This window comes from Bombina bombina, chromosome 2, assembly GCF_027579735.1.
Source record: "Bombina bombina isolate aBomBom1 chromosome 2, aBomBom1.pri, whole genome shotgun sequence".
NCBI classification, from domain to species: Eukaryota; Metazoa; Chordata; class Amphibia; order Anura; family Bombinatoridae; genus Bombina; species Bombina bombina.
The window spans coordinates 1,399,403,277-1,399,425,436 of NC_069500.1; the positions used below are offsets into that span (position 1 = coordinate 1,399,403,277).

General features: G+C 38.4%; 1 protein-coding gene across 1 annotated transcript in view; it reads right to left on the reverse strand.

Moving 5' to 3' along the window:
* The window catches only part of ADAM33 (ADAM metallopeptidase domain 33), a 165,634-nt gene that overhangs the window by 39,150 nt on the left and 104,324 nt on the right, over positions 1–22,160 (reverse strand). Inside the window, exons 7-8 of the mRNA XM_053704325.1 lie at positions 14,473–14,526; positions 6,869–6,940 (exon numbers count right to left, since the gene is read on the reverse strand). Coding sequence (XP_053560300.1) covers positions 6,869–6,940; positions 14,473–14,526 — 126 coding nt within the window. The remainder of the gene's footprint in view (positions 1–6,868; positions 6,941–14,472; positions 14,527–22,160) is intronic.

Here is a 22,160-nt window from a genome sequence, read left to right on the forward strand (position 1 = left end):
TTCGCCACCACTATATAAAAGTTATTAACCCCTAAACCTAAGGCTAACCCTAACACCCCCTAACTTAAATATAATTTAAATAAATCTAAATAAAAATAACTATCATTAACTAAATAATTCCTATTTAAAACTAAATACTTACCTATAAAATAAACCCTAAGCTAGCTATAATATAACTAATAGTTACATTGTATCTAGCTTGAGGTTTATTTTGATTTTACAGGCAACTTTGTATTTATTTTAACTAGGTAGAATAGTTATTAAATAGTTATTAACTATTTAATAACTACCTAGCTAAAATAAAGACAAAAGTACCTGTAAAATAAAACCTAACCTAAGTTACAATTACACCTAACACTACCACTATAATTAAATTGATTCCCTAAATTAAATAAAATTATCTAAAGTACCAAAAAAACAAAAAACACTAAATTACAGAAAATAATAAACAAATTGCAAGATTTTTAAACTAATTACACCTAATCTAATCCCCCTAACAAAATAAAAAAGCCCCCCCAAAATAAAAAAAAGCCCTACCCTACACTAAATTACAAATAGCCTTTAAAAAGGCCTTTTGCGGGGCATTGCCCCAAAGTAATCAGCTCTTTTACCTGTAAAACAAATTACAAATACCCCCCCCAACATTAAAACCCTCCACCCACACAATCAACCCTACTATAAAACCCACCCAATTCCCCCTTAAAAAACCTAACACTATCCCCCTGAAAATCGACCTACCGGGAGACGTCTTCATCCAACCGGGCAGAAGTGGTGCTCCAGACGGGCAGAAGTCTTCATCCAAGCTGGGCAGAAGTGGTCCTCCAGACGGGCAGAAGTCTTCATCCAGACGGCATCTTCTATCTTCATCCATCCGGCGCGGAGCGGGTCCATCTTCAAGACATCCGACACGGAGCATCCTCTTCTTCCGACGGCTACAACTGAATGAAGGTACCTTTAAGTAATGTCATCCAAGATGGCGTCCCTTCAATTCCAATTGGCTGATAGAATTCTATCAGCAAATCGGAATTAAGGTAGAAAAAAATCCTATTGATTGAAGTTCAATCCTATTGGCTGATGCAATCAGCCAATAGGATTGAGCTGGCATTCTATTGGCTGTTCCAATCAGCCAATAGAATGCAAGCTCAATCCTATTGGCTGATTGAAGGGAATTGAAGGGACGCCATCTTGGATGACGTCATTTAAAGGAATCTTCATTCAGTCCTAGCCGTCGGAAGAAGAGGATGCTCCGCGTCAGATGTCTTGAAGATGGACCCGCTCCGCGCCGGATGGATGAAGATAAAAGATGCCGTCTGGATGAAGACTTCTGCACGTCTGGAGGACCACTTCTGCCCGGCTTGGATGAAGACTTCTGACCTCCTGGAGGACCACTTCTGCCCGGTTGGATAAAGACGTCTCCCGGTAGGTCGATCTTCAGGGGTTAGTGTTAGGTTTTTTTAAGGGGGTATTGGTTGGGTTTTAGAGTAAGGTTGGTTGTGTGGGTGGTGGGTTTTAATGTTGGGGGGGATTTGTAATTTTTTTTACAGGTAAAAGAGCTGATTACTTTGGGGCAATGCCCCGCAAAAGGCCCTTTTAAGGACTATTTGTAATTTAGTGTAGGGAAGGGCTTTTTTTATTTTGGGGGGGGGCTTTTTTATTTTGTTAGGTGGATTAGATTAGGTGTAATTAGTTTAAAAATCTTGTAATTATTATTTTCTGTAATTTAGTGTTTGTTTTTTTTGGCACGTTAGATAATTTTATTTAAATTAGGGAATTAATTTCATTATAGTGGTAGTGTTAGGTGTAATTGTAACTTAGGTTAGGTTTTATTTTACAGGTACTTTTGTCTTTATTTTAGTTAGGTAGTTATTAAATAGTTAATAACTATTTAATAACTATTCTACCTAGTTAAAATAAATACAAACTTGCCTGTAAAATAAATATAAACCCTAAGCTAGCTACAATGTAACTATTAGTTATATTGTAGCTAGCTTAGGGTTTATTTTATAGGTAAGTATTTAGTTTTAATTAGGAATTATTTAGTTAATGATAGTTATTTTATTTATATTTATTTAAATTATATTTAAGTTAGGGGGGGTTAGAGTTAGGGTTAGACTTAGATTTAGGGGTTGATAACTTTAATATAGTGGTGGCGACATTGGAGGTGGCAGATTAGGGGTTAATAAATGTAGGTAGGTGTCGGCGATGTTAGGGACGGCAGATTAGAGGTTAATAAAATTTAACTAGTGTTTGCGAGGCGGGAGTGCGGCGGTTTAGGGGTTAATATATTTATTATAGTGGCGGCAATGTCCGGTTCGGCAGATTAGGGGTTAAAATTTATTTTTAGTGTTTGCGATGTGGGGGGGCCTCGGTTTAGGGGTTAATAGGTAGTTTATGAGTGTTAGTGTACTTTTTAGAACTTTAGTTAAGAGTTTTATGCTACGGCGTTGTAGTGTAAAACTCTTAACTACTGACTTTAAAATGCGGTACCAGGCTTGACAGGAGAGGGTGTACCGCTCACTTTTTATCAGACTCGTAATACCGGCGCTATGCAAGTCCCATTAAAAAAAGAGGATACGCAATTGACGTAAGTGGATTTGCAGTATTTCTGAGTCTGGCCAAAAAAGTGAGCGGTATATCTGTACCTTCAAGACTCGTAATACCAGCGGGCGTTAAAAAGCAGCGTTGGGACCGGCCAACGCTGCTTTTTAAGCCTAATGCCAAACTCATAATCTAGCCGTTGGTAAATAAACATCATTGAGATGATATAACAAGCAATATACATGAACAATTAGGGTTGTCTCTTTACAGTTGTTACATAAATAACAATTAAATCTCATATATCGACAAGCAATAGTTGTACATTACATAGTTATCGATAATTTGAGAATCTCATTTTATAATATATGGAGATAATAGCATTTAACAGTGGTTAATTCAATGGTTACACTTGAACCAACTGATATAGGAAACACTATTACTCTTATGATGATAACCACAGAAACTATACACCTTTAATGAAATAGGAATGGTTTAGTATAACCCACAATTGGGTGTAGAAAATACCTTTCGTACAGATATAATGAGAAGGGAAATTCAGCGGGTAAACAACACCGCTATAGAAATGCTATCTCCCATGAACTTTGTATTTTCAAATGCAAAATCAAGGTTGTTCTAGTATTTTATGAGATATATGGCCAGACAGGATGCAAATTACAGGTCACGTGTTTAATAGAGACTAACTTGAGTATGAAAGGGGCTTTGTGAGATACTAAGTTTGGAGGTGTAGCATTTCCCCAACCACAGCACATAACTATCTTAAATATAAGGAACCAAAACAATAAACCAGTTATCAAAGTACTACATATGGTTAAGTTCTAAAGGGCAGGATATACCAATTATTTAGAGCATAATAAATGTCTGTAAGTACAAGTACGAGAGATTCATAACTGTATATAGAATATAGAATATGTGGGCTGAGCCTACTGTATACTCCTATTCACTAGTAATATGATTCAGAAAGATATATCCGTATCTAGAAGTCCTAAGTATATAAATATATATATATACACCTATATATGAATGGTGAATTCTATAAAACATTATGAATACCACTGTGAAGAGAATGCATGTCTACCTTAGTATACATGTCTGCGTGATCATGTGGTGGGTCTGACTAGACCCCATCAATACAGCTAGCAGTATCTCAATGTGAGTCATCATAAAATGTCAAACAACTGAGTTAAGCGATGTTGTTATGGGTTGTTACTTAATATCCCCACCACCCTTGCCGGCTGAGGGGGACGCAGGAAGCATGTCTGCTTAATAGAAGATTAGTCTTTACTACAGAGTAAAGAACTTAGCAAATGATAACGTAAAGTAAAGGAATAGTAGGTTATCTTACACCTCCTCTCTCTGGCTAACACTGCTCTTGGGCTCTCAATTCTAAAAGTTATGACAATTTCTGGAGGGTAATTGAAAATATAGGGCTCTCACATAGGAATTACATATGATCCTGCTCGATAATTGTAGTACTCTAATTAACAAAATATATACAACTCATAGAAATAGGCTCCTCATAAATGGGTTATTATAGATTATAGCATACAGTCTATGTTCTTTCATAATGATAACTGAAATGCTAGTTTTTGTCAAGCCTAGAATATAAAGTACCCAGGAAAATGTATATGTAACACAAAGCAATACACTATCCCAGGTGATAGTTGGCCCACAAACAAAGACTAAACAGAGTAGGCTAACAATGTTATATACTCCTAAGAGCATTATACAACAGACTAACGTTTTCATTTTAGGTCAAGTTCAATTAGTAGTGATATCAATATATATTGCAGAGTTAACATGAACATCATTTCCCTGTATCTTTGTTCTCTATGATTTAACAGAACTATATAAGGTAAAAACTTCAGTCTAATTTGCCATGCAAGACATTAGCTTAGTACCCTGTATCCAAAATCTTAGTAAAAACATTTAGAGCATGCGTGAACAAAAAGTGAGCCTTGTGTGGAGGTAAAAGTAATATGGTTCTCAACTATTAATTAAAGGAAATAGGCTTATACATTAGTAGATAGTTTACTTAGCCAGCTTAAGGGTTACATATCCATGTATAGAGAGTAATACAGGTAATAGGAGTATCTCAGGGGAACCCATTATATGAAGGAGACAATTATAAAAGGAGTCTAAGTTGCTGAAAAAGGCAGCTGCATAATCCAGATGTTATGTGGGGTAACCACAACTCTACTTATAACTTATGAGAGGTAAGTATAAGTAGCAGAAAGCGAAGGTGCAGTAAAATTTACATAGCATTAGTTGGAGTCAGGGCTACAGGACGCCTATTACATAACTGCATTAAAAGAATTGGCTCGGATCTGTGGATCTCCATATAGAGACAGTCAAAGAGATTTTTGAGAATGATGTCTTCATTGGAGACAATTAGAGTATAGTTGAAGGGAGTAATTTTACCCACAGTATAACTAATAACCCGTTTGTGAATTATTGGTGTGAGGCGTCCGGTCGTTCTGCACCTCTATCTGATGCCTACTCTATCCTGGCAGCAGAGAGTCTTCCTGGATCCCACAGTGACCTCCGTAACTTGCTTGGTTCGCTTGGCCATTTTTCTAGAAGGGGTTATATATAGTTAGTTATGTAGGCCCCGATTGCCGCTACCCGTGTTTTATTACCTGTCGTTGCCAGTTCCCATTGCTGGTATTAATAAATACGACCCACGGGTCTTTCACCCACCTAATGTGTCGAGTTTTATTGACAAAGTTATTAAAGTTCAACTGTTAAGTTGTAAAGTTATTTCTTAGTTATGTTACGAGCAGACACTCAGGAGATGTAGGGCATTTAATCCCTTAGGGAGAACTGCAGACTTGTATGCCTCCATAGCCTGTGGTTGATGGGATGAGAGTACTGTCAGCTTGTCCAATATAGCGTTCAAGTCTTTCTTTAGCTCCAGGTAATGGTCTTGAATAAGTTGCATCGTCTCGGTCTCCCATCTGTTTAGGTACTCCATCCTGATCCAAGAAGGCGACTCGCGCCCCTGCAGTGAACCACTCAATACAGGCTCTAGGAGCTGTTCGTTAGTAATGCTCAATTCGAGTTCCCCCACTGTGTAAGAGTCAGTATAGACTAGGTTAATGCCCAAAATAACGTAAAAAAGGAGGTCTCCTTTGTACAAATAATGCCACTTTACAAGGTTATAAATCAGGAGCTCCAACAGTGTGCGTCCGACCACTTTGTCAGTTTAAACAACATTCCAATTTACTTCTATTATTTAATTTGCTTCATTCTTCAGATATTCTTTGTTGAAGAAATAAAAATGCACATGGTTAGCTAATCACACAAGACATTTATGTGCAGCCACCAATCAGCAGCAACTTTAGATATGATTTTCAACAAAGGATAGCAAGGTGATGAAGCAAATTAGTTAATAGAAGTAAATTGGAAAGTTGTTTAAAATTGTATCCTCTTTCTAAATAATGATAGAAAACATTTGGGTTTCATGTCCCTTTAAAAGTATTTTTTTATATAAACATAACATATTAGAATTTAAACAATATATTGCAAAAGGGCTGCTTAAGAAAAAAAATATTTTAAAACCATGTATCGCTGTCATCATTTTCAGTGTTTTGCAAATCAAGAGCAGGTAAATGCACAGTGTAAGCAGCAGAAAACCGTTTTTTGTATTTAACCTGATGCAGAAACACCTTTTAAAAAGGGCTGGACTCCCCCTGCCCTCATCTGGGAGGTCAGTTTCTGCTGCTGTCCCTTGTTTACTTTTCTATAGCTAGAACTGCAGTATTGACATTTTTTGTATAGGTGGCTGTTTCGGCAGGAAACACAGCTATTTCAAATGACAAAATAAAGGTAAACTAGAAACTAGTGAACAATTTAATACACATAAGCTAGTAAAATGGATCGTTGGGGACATGATAAAGCGGAGAAAAATTTACAGTGCACTTTCCCTTTAAGCCCATACCTGCCCTTAAGGGGACACAGCACTCATGTATAAAGTAGCAGCTGGTAATGAAAAATATTTTAGCATGAAAAAAGCTATTAACAAATCAAGTGAAACAGGAAGTGAAAGTTAATGCATAGCTGATAGCCAGGAATCTATCGCTCAGTGGCTGAGTGGGGCAAGCCCTATAGTAACAAAATTGGTTTACAGCGCTACATCATTTGCCACCACTGTAGTAATTGCTGGCACTATGCAAATAAAGAATATGAATAACACAAATACTATTTGAAATATTCTTTATGAGATGTAACTGAGAACATTTTACAGACGTATAACTACATATGTGCGCTTTATGTTGGGAAGAACTTACGTTTGGCTCCGTTTGCCAATTACCTGATTAAGATGATGCGCCACAGCTATTAGGTGGTGTCTGGTTTTCTCCAGGTTCTCTCCATGACGCTGGAACTATGGAGAAAGAAAGGAAATGTTTTATGGCTCACATGGCACCTTCACCCCATAGTACCGCTAAAATGAATCGCTCACCTGGAGACCTAAAGTGAAGTGTGTATATATGTCTATAATATATATATATATATATATATTTGAATGTGTGTATGTATATTTGTGTATATATGTATTTGCACACATACACACTTATACACACATTTATACTGTATATAAACGTTTGAGACCTCCACAGTTAAATACCTTGAAATATAAAATGTAATTTTCAACAAATTAACAAATGTACGCCTAGATTTAGAGTTCTGCGGCCAAAGGGGTGCGTTAGCTACGCGTGCTTTTCCCCCCCCCGCTCCTTTTAAACAACGCTGGTATTGAGAGTTCTCTGAAGGGCTGCGTTAGGCTCCAAAAAGGGAGCGTAGAGCATAATTTACCGCCACTTCAACTCTCAATACCAGCGGTGCTTATGGACGCGGCCAGCTTCAAAAACATGCTCATGCACGATTCCCCCCTAGGAAACAATGGGGCAGTTTGGGCTGAAAAAAAACCTAACACCTGCAAAAAAGCAGCGTTCAGCTCCTAACGCAGACCCATTGTTTCCTATGGAGAAACACTTCCTAAGTCTGCACCTAACACCCTAACATGAACTCCGAGTCTAAACACCCCTAACCTTACACTTATTAACCCCTAATCTGCTGCCCCCGCTATCGCTGACCCCTGCATATTATTTTTAACCCCTAATCTGCTGCTCCGTACACCTCCGCAACCTACGTTATCCCTATGTACCCCTAATCTGCTGCCCCTAACACCACGACCCCTATATTATATTTATTAACCCCTAATCTGCCGCCCCCAACGTCGCCGCCACCTACCTACAATTATTAACCCCTAATCTGCCGAACGGACCTCACCGCTACTATAATAAATGTATTAACCCCTAATCCGCCTCACTCCCGCCTCGCAAACCCTATAATAAATAGTATTAACCCCTAATCTGCCCTCCCTAACATCGCCGACACCTAACTTCAAGTATTAACCCCTAATCTGCCGACCGGACCTCACCGCTACTCTAATAAATGTATTAACCCCTAAAGCTAAGTCTAACACTAACACCCCCTAAATTAAATATAATTTTATTCTAACGAAATAAAATAATTCTTATTAAATACATTATTTCTATTTAAAGCTAAATACTTACCTGTAAAATAAACCCTAATATAGCTACAATATAAATAATAATTATATTGTAGCTATTTTAGGATTAATATTTATTTTACAGGCAACTTTGTATTTATTTTAACTAGGTACAATAGCTATTAAATAGTTAATAACTATTTAATAGCTACCTAGTTAAAATAATTACAAAATTACCTGTAAAATAAATCCTAACCTAAGTTACAATTAAACCTAACACTACACTATCAATAAATTAATTAAATAAACTACCTACAATTATCTACAATTAAATCAGCTAAACTAAATTACAAAAAAAAACAAACTAAATTACAAAAAATAAAAAAAGATTACAATAATTTTAAACTAATTACACCTACTCTAAGCCCCCTAAAAGAATAACAAAGCCCCCCAAAATAAAAAAATGCCCTACCCTATTCTAAAATAAAAATGTAACAGCTCTTTTACCTTACCAGCCTTTTGCTGGTAAGGTAAAAGCCAATAGAATGCGAGCTCAATCTGATTGGATGATTGGATCAGCCAATCCAATTGAACTTGAATCTGATTGGCTGATTCAATCAGCCAATCAGATTTTTCCTACCTTAATTCCGATTGGCTGATAGAATCCTATCAGCCAATCGGAATTCGAGGGACGCCATCTTGGATGACGTCATTTAAAGGAACCTTCATTCAGACTTAGGACGTCGTTGGAAGAGGATGGATCCACGTCGGTTGCTTCAAGATGGTCCCGCTCCGCGCCGGATGGAAGAAGATAGAAGATGCCGCTTGGATGAAGATGTTTGCCGGTCCGGATCTCCTCTTCTTGCCGGATAGGATGAAGACTTCGGACCCTCTTCTGGACGGATCGGTGATACCCGGCGTGGTGAAGACAAGGTAGGAAGATCTTCAGGGGCTTAGTGTTAGGTTTTTTAAGGGGTTTTGGGTTAGATTAGGGGTATGTGAGTGGTGGGTTGTAATGTTGGGGGGGTATTGTATGTTTATTTAAATGCAAAAGAGCTGTTTTCTTTGGGGCATGCCCCGCAAAAGGCCCTTTTAAAGGCTGGTAAGGTAAAAGAGCTGTTACATTTTTATTTTAGAATAGGGTAGGGCATTTTTTTATTTTGGGGGGCTTTGTTATTTTTTTAGGGGGCAAAGAGTAGGTGTAATTAGTTTAAAATTCTTGTAATCTTTTTTTATTTTTTGTAATTTAGTGTTTGTTTGTTTTTGTAATTTAGTGTTTGTTTTTTTTGTAATTTAGTTTAGTTGATTTAATTGTAGATAATTGTAGATAGTTTATTTAATTAATTTATTGATAGTGTAGTGTTAGGTTTAATTGTAACTTAGGTTAGGATTTATTTTACAGGTAATTTTGTAATTATTTTAACTAGGTAGCTATTAAATAGTTATTAACTATTTAATAGCTATTGTACCTAGTTAAAATAAATACAAAGTTGCCTGTAAAATAAATATTAATCCTAAAATAGCTACAATATAAGTATTATTTATATTGTAGCTATATTAGGGTTTATTTTACAGGTAAGTATTTAGCTTTAAATAGGAATAATTTATTTAATAAGAATTATTTTATTTCGTTAGAATAAAATTATATTTAACTTAGGGGGGTGTTAGGGTTAGGGTTAGACTTAGCTTTAGGGGTTAATACATTTATTAGAGTAGCGGTGAGGTCCGGTCGGCAGATTAGGGGTTAATACTTGAAGTTAGGCGTCGGCCATGTTAGGGAGGGCAGATTAGGGGTTAATATTATTTATTATAGGGTTTTTGAGGCGGGAGTGAGGCGGTTTAGGGGTTAATACATTTATTAGAGTAGCGGCGAGGTCCGGTCGGCAGATTAGGGGTTAATAATTGTAGGTAGGTAGCGGTGACGTTGGGGGGGCAGATTAGGGGGTAATAACTATTATGTAGGGGTCGGCGATGTTAGGGGCAGCAGATTAGGGGTACATAGGGATAATGTAGGTTGCGGCGGTGTCCGGTCGGCAGATTAGGGGTTAAAGAAATTTAATAGAGTGGCGGCGATGTGGGGGGACCTCGGTTTAGGGCTACATAGGTAGTTTATGGGTGTTAGTGTACTTTAGAGCACAGTAGTTAAGAGCATTATGAACCGGCATTAGCCCAGAAAGCTCTTAACTCCTGGCTTTTTTCTGCGGCTGGAGTCTTGTCGTTAGATTTCTAATGCTCACTTCAGCCAAGACTCTTTTTTTACTGGCGTTAAAAAGATCCCATTGAAAAGATAGGATACGCAATTGACGTAAGGGGATCTGCGGTATTGAAAAGTCGCGGCTGGAAAGTGAGCGTTAGACCTTTTCCTGACTGACTCTAAATACCAGCGGGCGGCCAAAACCAACGTTAGGACCCCCTAACGCTGGTTTTGACGGCTAACACAGAACTCTAAATCTAGGCGGTAATGTTTTTATGTTTTATTTTTTTTTACAAATACTTGAAATACCTATGTTTTTTACTTATAAGAAAATGCTATTTTAAATTGTAACTCCTTGCGCCATATGGGCGTAGGTACAGCATCACACAGTACTTTGCCCAGTGTAGCTACGTCCAGCACAGAGGCTCTGTGTTTCCTGTCAGCAGTAGCCGCAACCAGGGGGGCATCTGCCTTCAACATGAACACTGTTCATGTTCCCTTACCATATGAGGACAGATCATCTTTTGGGAGGGAAGGAGGGAGACGAGTGGTCAGTCCAGCACAGAAGAGGGGAAGGAGGGGCAGGGTTCCCTACACTACAGAAAAATATTAGACAGAATATAGCACAGAGAGGGATGGGGCCCTACACTATGGAAAATGATTGTTTGGAGGTAAGGTGTGACCCTACACTACAGATAAACAGTAATCGCTTGGGGGGAGGAGGGGAAAAGGGTTTTTCTGGATTTTTGTTGTTGTTATTCTGTCTCTCACTGTTCAAATACCATTAAAATTATACACTGATCATTTCTTTGTCAGTGGGCAAACATACAAAATCAGCAGGGGATCAAATAATTTTTTCCCTCACTGTGTATAAAATTCTAAAGAATATTTAGTGAAGAACATAGATATTTGAATTATTCTTAACGCACCTTCAGCTTTAGCGCAGTTGGCCTAGCGCACCTTCAGGTTAGTACTCGAGTGAGGAAAGTAAAAGCTTTTTTAGTTAGTCCCATAGAAGTCTATGGGGAAAGAGAGATGTTAGCCTACTTTCAACTTGTCATACCAGAGCAAACATAGAAGCGCTATTGATTTACCTTGAACGGTGTAAGCGTTCAACAGTGCTAACATTTTTGAGCTTCACTTGTAATCTAGCCCTATGTTTTTATTGAAAAACATTTTTTAACAGTGATTTAAAGGAATATGGTATATGGCAAGGTGACAGGGCTGATTTAAGTAGCTCTCATCCTATTGGCTGATTTGACATTTTCAGCCAATAGGAGTGCAAGGTGCCCCAATATAAAAGGGGTACCTTACATTTAATCTTCAGTGTGCGGCGGACGATCGCAAGAAGAGGACCTCCACATCGCTGATGACCGCAGCCGCCGAGGAGGACCGCAGCTCCAGATTCGCGCTTTGGAAGATCGCTCCGCACCTCCGGCAAGAAGAAAGAAGATGGTCCTGCAATGGATGAAGATGGATCCGCCTGGATGAAGACTTTTCTCCGCTTAGAAGAAGATGGATGTCCAGACTTCAGGAATGGTGAGTACATTTTTTGGGGTTAGTGTTAGTTTTTTTTAGTTTTTTTGGGGGTGGGCTTTTTATTTGATTATTGCTTTTTTATTTTTTAATGGGCAGCAAAATAGCTGATTGCCCTTTTAAGGGCAATGCCCATACAAATTAACCTTTAGGGGCAATGGGTAGATTAGATTTAGTTAGGTCTTTTTTATTTTGGGGGGTTGGGTGGGGAGTTTTACTGTTAGGAGTTAATTTGTATTTTTTTTATGTAAAAGAGCTGTTAAGCTTAGGGCAATGCCCTACAAAAGGCCCTTTTTAGGGCTTTTGGTAGTTTAGTGTTAGGTTAGGGGGTGATTTTATTTTGGGGTGGCTTTTTTGTTTTTATAGGGGTAAAAGATTAGGTTTACATTTTTTTATTTTGGATAATTTTGTTATTTTTTTCTGTAATTTTAGATTTTTTTATTTTAATTTAATCTTAGGTTAGTTTGTTTTTAATGTAATTTTAGGATTTTTTATTTAGGTAATTTTGTATTCATTTTTTAGAGAGATAGTCTTTTTTTATTTTATGTAATTGGGGTTAACTTAGGGGGTGTTAGGTTAGGGCGCTTAGCGATTAGATTAATACTATGTATCGTGGGGGGATGGCAGTTTAGGGGTTAATAGTTTAATTAGGTAGATTGCCTTGTGGGGGGTTAGCTGATTAGGGGTTAATAGTTTTAATAGGTAGTTTGCATTGTGGGGGGATGGCGGATTAGGGGTTAATACATTTATTAGGTAGTTTGCGATGTGGAGGGATGGCGGATTAAGGTTTAATACATTTATGAGGTACTTTGCTATGTGTTGGTTGGCGGATTAGGGGTTAATAGTTTAAATAGGTAGATTGAGTTGTGGAGGATGGCGGTTTAGAGGTTAATACATTTTATTATTAGTTACAATGTGGGGGGATGGCAGATATAGGGGTTTTGACGTGTCAGGTACATTTTTGGGCGATTAAAAATTTTTTTTCTCTTATGCATTGGCAGTTCATAAAATGACGTAAGTCACTGGCGACTCCAGAAATGTCTATTTACGCACATTTCTGAATGTCGCCGGTTTATCCGACTTACGGCAGTATATGATCTGCCGGCACCGTATATATGATTGACCCGATGTGTGAGATGAACTTACAGGCGGCATGAGATTCAGCAGTTGCGCTGAAACCTACGCCGTATATGTAATCTCACCCCAGATCTCAATCCCATAGAGCACCTGTGGGAGATCTCAAAACAGCAACCCTCCCAATCTGAGAGATCTGGAGCAGTTGGCGAAAGTAGAGTGGTCCAAAATTCCAGTAGAGAGGTGTAAGAAACTCATTGATGGTTACAAGAAGCAACTGATTTCAGTTATTTTTTTCCAAGGGGTGCGCTACCAAATATTAAATTGAGGGTGCCAATAGTTTTGTGTAGTCCATTTTTGCATAGAATGTGTCAGATTTGGCTTTTTTTCTCTCCACTTTTTTGTGTCATACCAATACAAACAAGAGAAATAAACACGAGAATGCCTAAACATCTGTAATTGCAATTTTCTGGGCAAAGTGCGGCATTATCTGACAGAAATGCAGGGGTGCCAATATTTTTCGCCATGACTGTATATATATTATGTTATCTGTTATTAAAGGGACAGTAAAGTCAAAATAATGTCATTTTAAACAGCTTTCCAATTTACCTCTCGTAATCAAATGTACTTTGTTCTTTTGGTATCTTTTAATTAATTAATTAATTAATTGGTCTCATATGAGCTCAGGAGTGTGCATGTGTCTTTAGTGTTCTATGGCAGCTTTGTTTTGCAATATTATTTGTAGTTTTGTTATACAATGTTGCAAAACACTGCTACAATATAGTACTAAAGACACGTGCACACTCCTGAGCTCTTATGGCAATATAGTACTAAAGACACGTGCACACTCCTGAGCTCTTATGGCAATATAGACCTAAGGCACGTGCACACTCCTGAGCTCTTATGGCAATATAGACCTAAGGCACGTGCACACTCCTGAGCTCTTATGGCAATATAGACCTAAGGCACGTGCACACTCCTGAGATCTTATGGCAATATAGTACTAAAGACACATGCACACTCCTGAGCTCTTATGGCAATATAGTACTAATGACACGTGCACACTACTGAGCTCTTATGGCAATATAGTCCTAAAGACACGTGCACACTCCTGAGCTCTTATGGCAATATAGTACTAAAGACACGTGCACACTCCTGAGCTCTTATGGCAATATAGTACTAAAGACACGTGCACACTCCTGAGCTCTTATGGCAATATAGTACTAAAGACACGTGCACACTACTGAGCTCTTATGGCAATATAGTACTAAAGACACGTGCACACTCCTGAGCTCTTATGGCAATATAGTACTAAAGACACGTGCACACTACTGAGCTCTTATGGAAATATAGTACTAAAGACACGTGCACACTACTGAGCTCTTATGGCAATATAGTACTAAAGACACGTGCACACTCCTGAGCTCTCATGAGCCTACCTAGTTTTAGGAGTGTCAGAAGTAAATGAAAAAGTTGTTTAAAATTGCATGCTCTAACTGAATAATCTTTCATTTATACTTTACTGTCCCTTTAACTCAATATTAACTTATATATATGATCCATAACCACCTTCTGGGGTGTTAAAAAATGTTTTTACCTCTTTCTTGTCAGCCACCAAAAACAGCTCAATATTGTAGGTTTCTTCCTGTTCCTTTAATAAAAAAGAGACACTGTTACCATTTATAATAATAATAATAATAATAATAATTATTATTATTAATATTATTATTAATATTGTTATTCTTTATTCTTTACTGTAGTTGTTACAATTATAGGTTAGTCCAAATAACCAGCAACTAAAATGTAACATGAAGGAAATCTCAATACTATACTGATTGTTTGTTATCTTTGTAATAAAATATCTGGAATTCAGGGTTCAGCCATCCTAATGTCACTTCCGTGTCAGTTCTGTCTCTTTTCTGCTCTCAGGATTACAGTATGTAATTTCCTCCCTAACATATAAATGTTTCTAATGCAATTCTCTTGACATTGGGGCCGAATTATCAAGCTCCGAACGGAACTTGATGCCCCTGTTTCCGCACGAGTCTTCAGGTTCGCCGGAAACAGAAGTTATGAAGCCGCGGTCTAAAGAACGCAGCTCCATAACTTGTCCGCCTGCTCGGAGGCCACGGACAGAACTCAACCTGAATATGATTGCAATGAATGACACTCTCTGCTAGCGGCCGATTGGCTGCGAATCTGCAGGGGGCGGCATTGCATCAGCAGTTCACAAGAACTGCTGGTGCAATGATAAATGCCAACAGCGTATGCTGTCGGCATTTATCGATTTGTAGAGGACATAATCCACTACATTGTATCATATCCGCTCGCAATATGATAAATCTACCCCATTGTGTTGTCCTAGAAATTTCCTACTTGATGCAAACAGTATTCAGTCTGGCTAATTAAAGGGAAGTCAAAGCTAAAATGAAATATTCTCTTAGCAATAGCTCAAGACTTTGTACATGTCGTACGCAGCAGTGCTTGTAACTACACAATCCTGAGTCTACCTAGTCTACCTAGATAAGGTGTTTGATAAAAGATACAGAGAGAACAAAGCAAATTTGATAATAGCATTGGAAAGTCACTTAAAGGGACATGAAACCCAACATTTTTCATTCATAATTCAGATAGAGAATGAAATTTTAAACAACTTTCCAATTTACTTCTATCATTTAATTTGATTTCCTTCTCTTGATATTGTTTGCTGAAAGGTATATCTAGGCAAGCTCAGTAGCAGCAGAGAGCCTAGGTTCTAGCTGTTGATTAGCGGCTGCATATATATATATATATTGATTGTGATTGGCTCACCAATGTGTTCAGTTAGAAACCATTAGTGCATTGCTGCTCCTTCAACAAATGATACCAAGATAATGAAACAAATTAGATAATAGAAGTAAATTAGAAAGTTTTTTAAAATGTTATTCTCTATCTGAATCATGAAAGAAAAAAATTGGGTTTCATGTCCCTTTAAGAAGACTTTGATTTTCCTTGTGAATGGATTTATGTTTTGGGTCATTGTCATGTTGGAATGTGAAATTCCTCTTCATCTTTCTGACAGAGGGCAGCAGGTGTTGTGACAAAATATCTTGATATTCAGAACTATTTATTATCCCATCTATCTTGAGAAGAGAACCTGACTCAGCTAATGAAAAGCAACCCCAAAGCACAATGTTACTTCAAAGTCAGTATGGTGTTCCTTGGGTGATGAGCTTTATCGCCTTTGCGCCAAACATATTTCTATACAATTTAGACAAAAAAGTTCAACCTTTATCTCGTCAGACAGCTCATTTTCCCAGACTGAATGAATCTTTTGGCATAATTTAGATGGGCTTGGATGTTCTTTTTTGTAAGAAAGGGTTTCTAACTTGCCACCCTACCTCATAGCCCAGACATTTGCAGAATACAAGAGATTATGGTCATATGCAAGGAGTGACCAGTACCTGCCACATTAGAATGTGTAATATTTATAGTAAATACACAGTAAATACACTGTATACCACTTTATTAAATATGAATATTGCATAAATATGATTTTTCATGTTTTTATCAACTTTAAAGTGAAGGTAAACTTTGATAAATGAAGGCCCGGTTTTAAAAATACTATTAAAAACAGGGGCACTTTCATTCAACAAAGTTTAGAAAGCAGCTGTTTTGTTTAAAAACGTACTTTTCTTCTTTTCACAGCTGGAGCAGCTTCCCCCAACAGGAGATCCTCTCTTCATACGTAAACAATGACTAATCTGGCTTCCTCCAATCACTGCTTTCCCCTCAGGGGAATCATTGCTTGAGGCCATGTCGTGATTGGAGGAAGCTGGATTAGTCATTGCTGACGTGTGAAGAGAGAATCTCCGGGCGGGGGAAGCTGCTCCGGCTGTGAAAAGAAGAAAGGTAAGTTTTTAAACAAAACGGCTGCTTTCTAAACTTTGATGAATGAAAGTGCCCCTGTTTTTAATAGTATTTTTAAAAACCGGTCTTTCATTCATCAAAGTTTACCTTCACTTGAATGCAAAGGGCCTTTTTTTTCCTAACACCTGAGACCTCATATCTTTGAGCCCTTATAACTTTCTATCCTTTTTTAAAAAAGAAATTCTATTAGATAGTGTTATTATGAGTGTAACTGTATTGTGTATTGTATTTTTGCTGTGTTTGGTGTCGGTGACACTTTTTGTCTCAAATAACCGTTAACCAGGGTTTTGAAGTTACTGTAATCATTCTACTGTAAATTGTGATTGAGCTCATGGGGCCTATCTATCAAGCTCCGTATGGAACTTGAGGGCCCGTGTTTCTGGCGAGCCTTCAGACTCCCCAGAAACACAAGTTATGGAGCAGCGGTCTAAAGACCGCTGCTCCATAACCTGTAGGCCGGCTCTAAGGAGCAGATAGACATTGCCGAAATTCAAACCGATCGAATACGATCTGGTTGATTGACACCCCCCTGCTAGTGGCCTATTGGCCACGAATCTGCAGGGGGCGACGTTGCACCAGCAGTTCACAAGAGCTGCTGGTACAATGCTGAATGCGGAGAGCGTATTGCTCTCCGCATTCATCGAGGTCTGTCGGACATGATCCGCAATGTCGGATCATGTCCGACAGGCCTTTCATAAATAGGCCCCCATGTGTTTGAAATTACTTTCAGCTTTTACTACAAGCGGAATTTAACTTGCTCGCAAACTGCCTTGAAAACATGATATCACTCGCGCACAAATGATAGTGCTCCTCTCGTAAGTTTTTTTTTTTAATCAGCTTTATTTATATCAAAAGAAATTTACAAAGATCGGAGGCGCAGCTCTGTCAGATTACATTCAAAAGCTAATTCTGTTTTCTTAAACCATTTCTAAACAGAAAAATGTAGTAGTCACAGTTACACTGGAACCCGTTATCCGTTTGTTTCTCTTAGGTGTGACTTCTGAATAAAACTTATAATAACAATAATATGTGACTGGAAATCTCTGTTCCCACAAATGTTTCCATCTCTCTAAAACTTAACTTCCGGTTAGTACTAACCAATAAAGATAACAAGAAACTTTCACATTATTTCAATTGCAGACAATTAATTAGTCTCCTCATAATTAGTGTCAGGTAACTCCTTTTTAGGTGTGATATAGCTTTCCCATTTTGTAGTCATATCTGCATACATCTCCATTTTATCTTGTTTTAAATAATGTAGCTCTTCCAATTCTAGGAAATCAGAAACCTTTCTGGTTCGCAACGTCAAGTGTGGGACCTCCCTGCTCTTCCAATTTTTAGCTATTAAAAATTTATTGCTATTAGTCATAATAAAAAATATTTTAAGGTAGGGTTTGAATTTAATCTTGGGGTGTTTGTTCAGGAGCCAGATTAAGGCGTCTAGTGGGATCTGTATCTCTAGGATTTTCTCAATCTCTTTTATCACCACTCTCCAAAAGTCTTGGATAGCTGAACACCACCACCATATGTGGGCCATTCCGCTTCCTACATGCCCACAACGCCAGCAAGTGTTATTAGCTTTAGGGTATATTCGATGGATTCTGCAAGGGGTATAATACCATCTATGTAAAATTTTCATGTTTAGTTCTACTATTGAGGAGGAGGTTGAGGTTTTTAATGTGGTTTGAAAAATTTGTGGTAGTATGATAAGTCCTAAATCATGTTCCCAGCTTTCTATGTAGGGATGTGTATAGCCTGGTTGATTTTGGGATAATATTTTATATATGATGGAGATAGTGTGTCTTGGTGTGGGGAATCTTAAGAATAGATGTTCAAAATTGGTGAGTGGTCTAATCATGTTTCTGGCCTGTGGGTGTTTACTCAAAAAGTTGTGGACCTTATGATACTTAAACCATTGTGTAAAGCATGTTAGTTCATGATTGATAAGAGTCCCCTGTCGTTTAATTCATTTGTTTTCAGAAAGGAGGTGCATGGGTATGTTGTTAATGTTCATTGTAATAAGGTCTGGACCCACTAGGGGACCAAGGTATAGCTCTCCATGTTCTATTAATGAGGTGATTGGTGAGGGTCTGGACGAGAGGAAAGGAAATTGTACTTAAGACCTTTCCCATACCTTCAACGTTTCCAATAGTAATGGGTTAGACGTAATTGAAGCAACGTTTCGCTGCTTAAATGACCAGCACAGAGTGCTAATGTGCTTTATGTGCAGCATATCTAGTTCTATAGTGACCCATTTTTTACAACTATCCCGGATTTACCAATCTAGGATGCGCTGTAGAAAGATTGCCTGTCTATAAGATTTAACATTCGGTAACCCTAGGCCCCCTTGTGATTTAGGCGTCATCCTTATGTTTTTATGCATTCTAGGGTGCTTTTTATTCCACGTAAAGTCACTAAAACTTTTTTGTAAAGATTCCAGGTATTGTTCCGAGATAGGTATAGGTAAGGTTTGCAATAAATAAAGGATACGTGGGAATACCTTCATTTTTATCACATTGATTCGGCAAAGCCAGGATATTTTTTTACTTTTCAAACTAGATAAGTCATTTATTATGTTCTTCTTTAGAGGGATATAGTTATATTTAAACAACAAATCTATGGAAGGGGTGCTATTAATACCCAGGTATTTAAAGAATAGAGGACACCATTTAAAGGGCGCTATTTTTTGTTTTGCTTTTTTTGTGAGCACAATAAAGTAGAGCAGAATCTTTACATTAAAGTCTGAGCAATAGAAGCTACCATATTAATTATTGTCTAACAGTGACGCATGCAGATGCAGCGTATCCATAAACACATGTACACACGGGTGAAAGTAGAAAGCATAGCCATAGCCTTTAACGGATATATTATGATACCTGCATTATAAGTTAATCTGGCATTGCATTGTACTGTCAGTTAATGTTCATTATGTTACCCTGTATTAAGCCAAGGGGGAGAAAGAACATACATCAAGACAGGGTTAGTAGTACTTATGCGTATCTTACCTATTGCAAGCGATACAGAGAGAAATAAAATAAAAAGCAATAAGGAATACTGCACAATAGGAGCAACCATCAAAGGGCTTAGTGAAGTGACCCCAAATATAATATAGGCAGGGATTAAACATGCCTGTTGATCCTTAAAGTAAGTTCTGCGTGTGTACAAAAATACCAGTCTGTCCAGGTGTCCTGCATCAAAACCAGAGAGAGCAGCGTGGGACATTATACATCATCTTAGCCCACACCTTGTCTCACATGCCGTGGGGCGCTCTCTAAGGATGGAAAAAGACTGTATTTCACCCCCTTCAGGGCATCCTCAGTCATCCCCCGTGGCTGTTTGAAGGAATTTTCTTTCGCAGCCTGAGCGAGGCTAGGATATGCAGAACGCAACCCCTTCCACTGAAGTGCAACCCTCCAGTCAGCCTGGGTGAATACAGCCGCCGCTCCTGCCCAGGGTTGCGACAAACGCTCCGGATCAAAGACTCTGACAGCTGCAGCTGACGACCCGAATCCACACAGCACACTGCTTCCAGCGGAGGTATAGTAAATTAATGCGGCACTCACTCTCTCGCTCTGTAGTGAAATCCTTTGTGAATTCGATAGGAATAAGAGGCTTCTTCTTGTCGGCTTAGAAGGGATCTCTTTTCTATCAAGGCCCTCATTCCGGTCTCCATTTTTTGTAACAGTGCCATGTGCGATCCGGAGCTGAGCAGCACCTGTCGCTTCTAGTGATTCATGTGTGTCCCGACTTATTTGCTCGCCAGTTTGAAGAACGATGTCTGGTGACTTAGTATAACATGTCGAAGGCCTAGGCACGCAGGCGCGACCCCAGTCACATGCCAGCTGGTCAGTAATACTTTTAAGTTGTGCTTCCAGTAATCTGGCAAAAATAGCCGTTAGTGATATATCTCCATTATCCATTCTGTGTCAATGTGCATGGTACTTTCTCTCACTAGATTAGGGCATTGGCCGTGCAACACTGGCACTGCTGTTATGAGGACAGATGAGACCTCAGTGATAAGGGGAGGGCCTCAAAGTACAAAGTCCGGTACTGATGGCGCGCAGGCCACACTACAGTCCAAAACCCTTGTTTTTGGGTCAGAGTGCCTTCAGCTAAGCTTCTCCACCTATTTAGATGGTCTGTCACCAAGATTTCAGTTAGGTTTTAGGTAAAAGCGGTGGATAACTCAGGAGCTGAAGCTCAGTGCGACCAACAAGATGGCCGCTGCCCGGAAGTCCCCAGGGCGCTATTTTTTTAACTTGGTTACTTGCTTCTGTGTTTAGTGCAATGTTTAGCAATTCCGATTTAGAGGGGTTTATTAGGAAATTAGAAAGCGCATGGAAAGTATGAAATTCCATAAGAAGTGATGGTATTGCTTTCTCTGGGTTTGTCAGTGTAAACAGTATGTCATTTGTGTATAATGATATAGTGTATTGATGTTTTCCTATCTGGACCCCTTCTATGTGAGGGTTTTGACGAATTTTTGTTGCTATTGTTTCTATAATGCAGGCGAAAAGAATGGAGGATAAAGGAAAGCCTTGCCTAGTGCCATTGGTGATAGTAAAGGGTTTTGATAGTATACCGTTAAGTAGGACTTTTGCAGTGGGTTGTGTGTATAACGCTAAAATACGTTGAATTATTAAGTCCCCGAAACCCATATGTCTTAGTGTGCTTTTGAGAAAGTCCCAGGCCACCCTGTCAAAGGCCTTTTCGGCGTCTGTTGACAGGAGAACCAGGGGTATAATGTTTAAGGTGCATACCGTATTGTCCTTAGCCTCCCTTCCTGGGAAAAATCGACTTGGTCCGGGGATATAAGGACTGGTAATATGGAATTCAATCTCATTGCTAATGTCTTGGCGTATATCTTAATATCTGAATTTAGGAGAGATATGGGTCTGTAATGGGCTGGGTTTTCTAAAGACTTGCCTGGTTTGGGAAGCACTATAATGTAGGCTTCTAATGCTGTTTTAGGGAATGGATGCGTCTCGTCTATGGTATTGAAGTATGTTAATAGATGCGGGATTAATAAATCTTGAAATTTTTTATAATATGCGTATGTAAAGCCGTCTGGTCCAGGAGATTTTCCTGACGGTAGGTTTTTTATAGCCTTCTTTATTTCTTCCGCTTATACAGGGAGTGCAGAATTATTAGGCAAGTTGTATTTTTGAGGATTAATTTTATTATTGAACAACCATCATGTTCTCAATGAACCCAAAAAACTCATTAATATCAAAGCTGAATATTTTTGGAAGTAGTTTTTAGTTTGTTTTTAGTTTTAGCTATTTTAGGGGGATATCTGTGTGTGCAGGTGACTATTACTGTGCATAATTATTAGGCAACTTAACAAAAAACAAATATATACCCATTTCAATTATT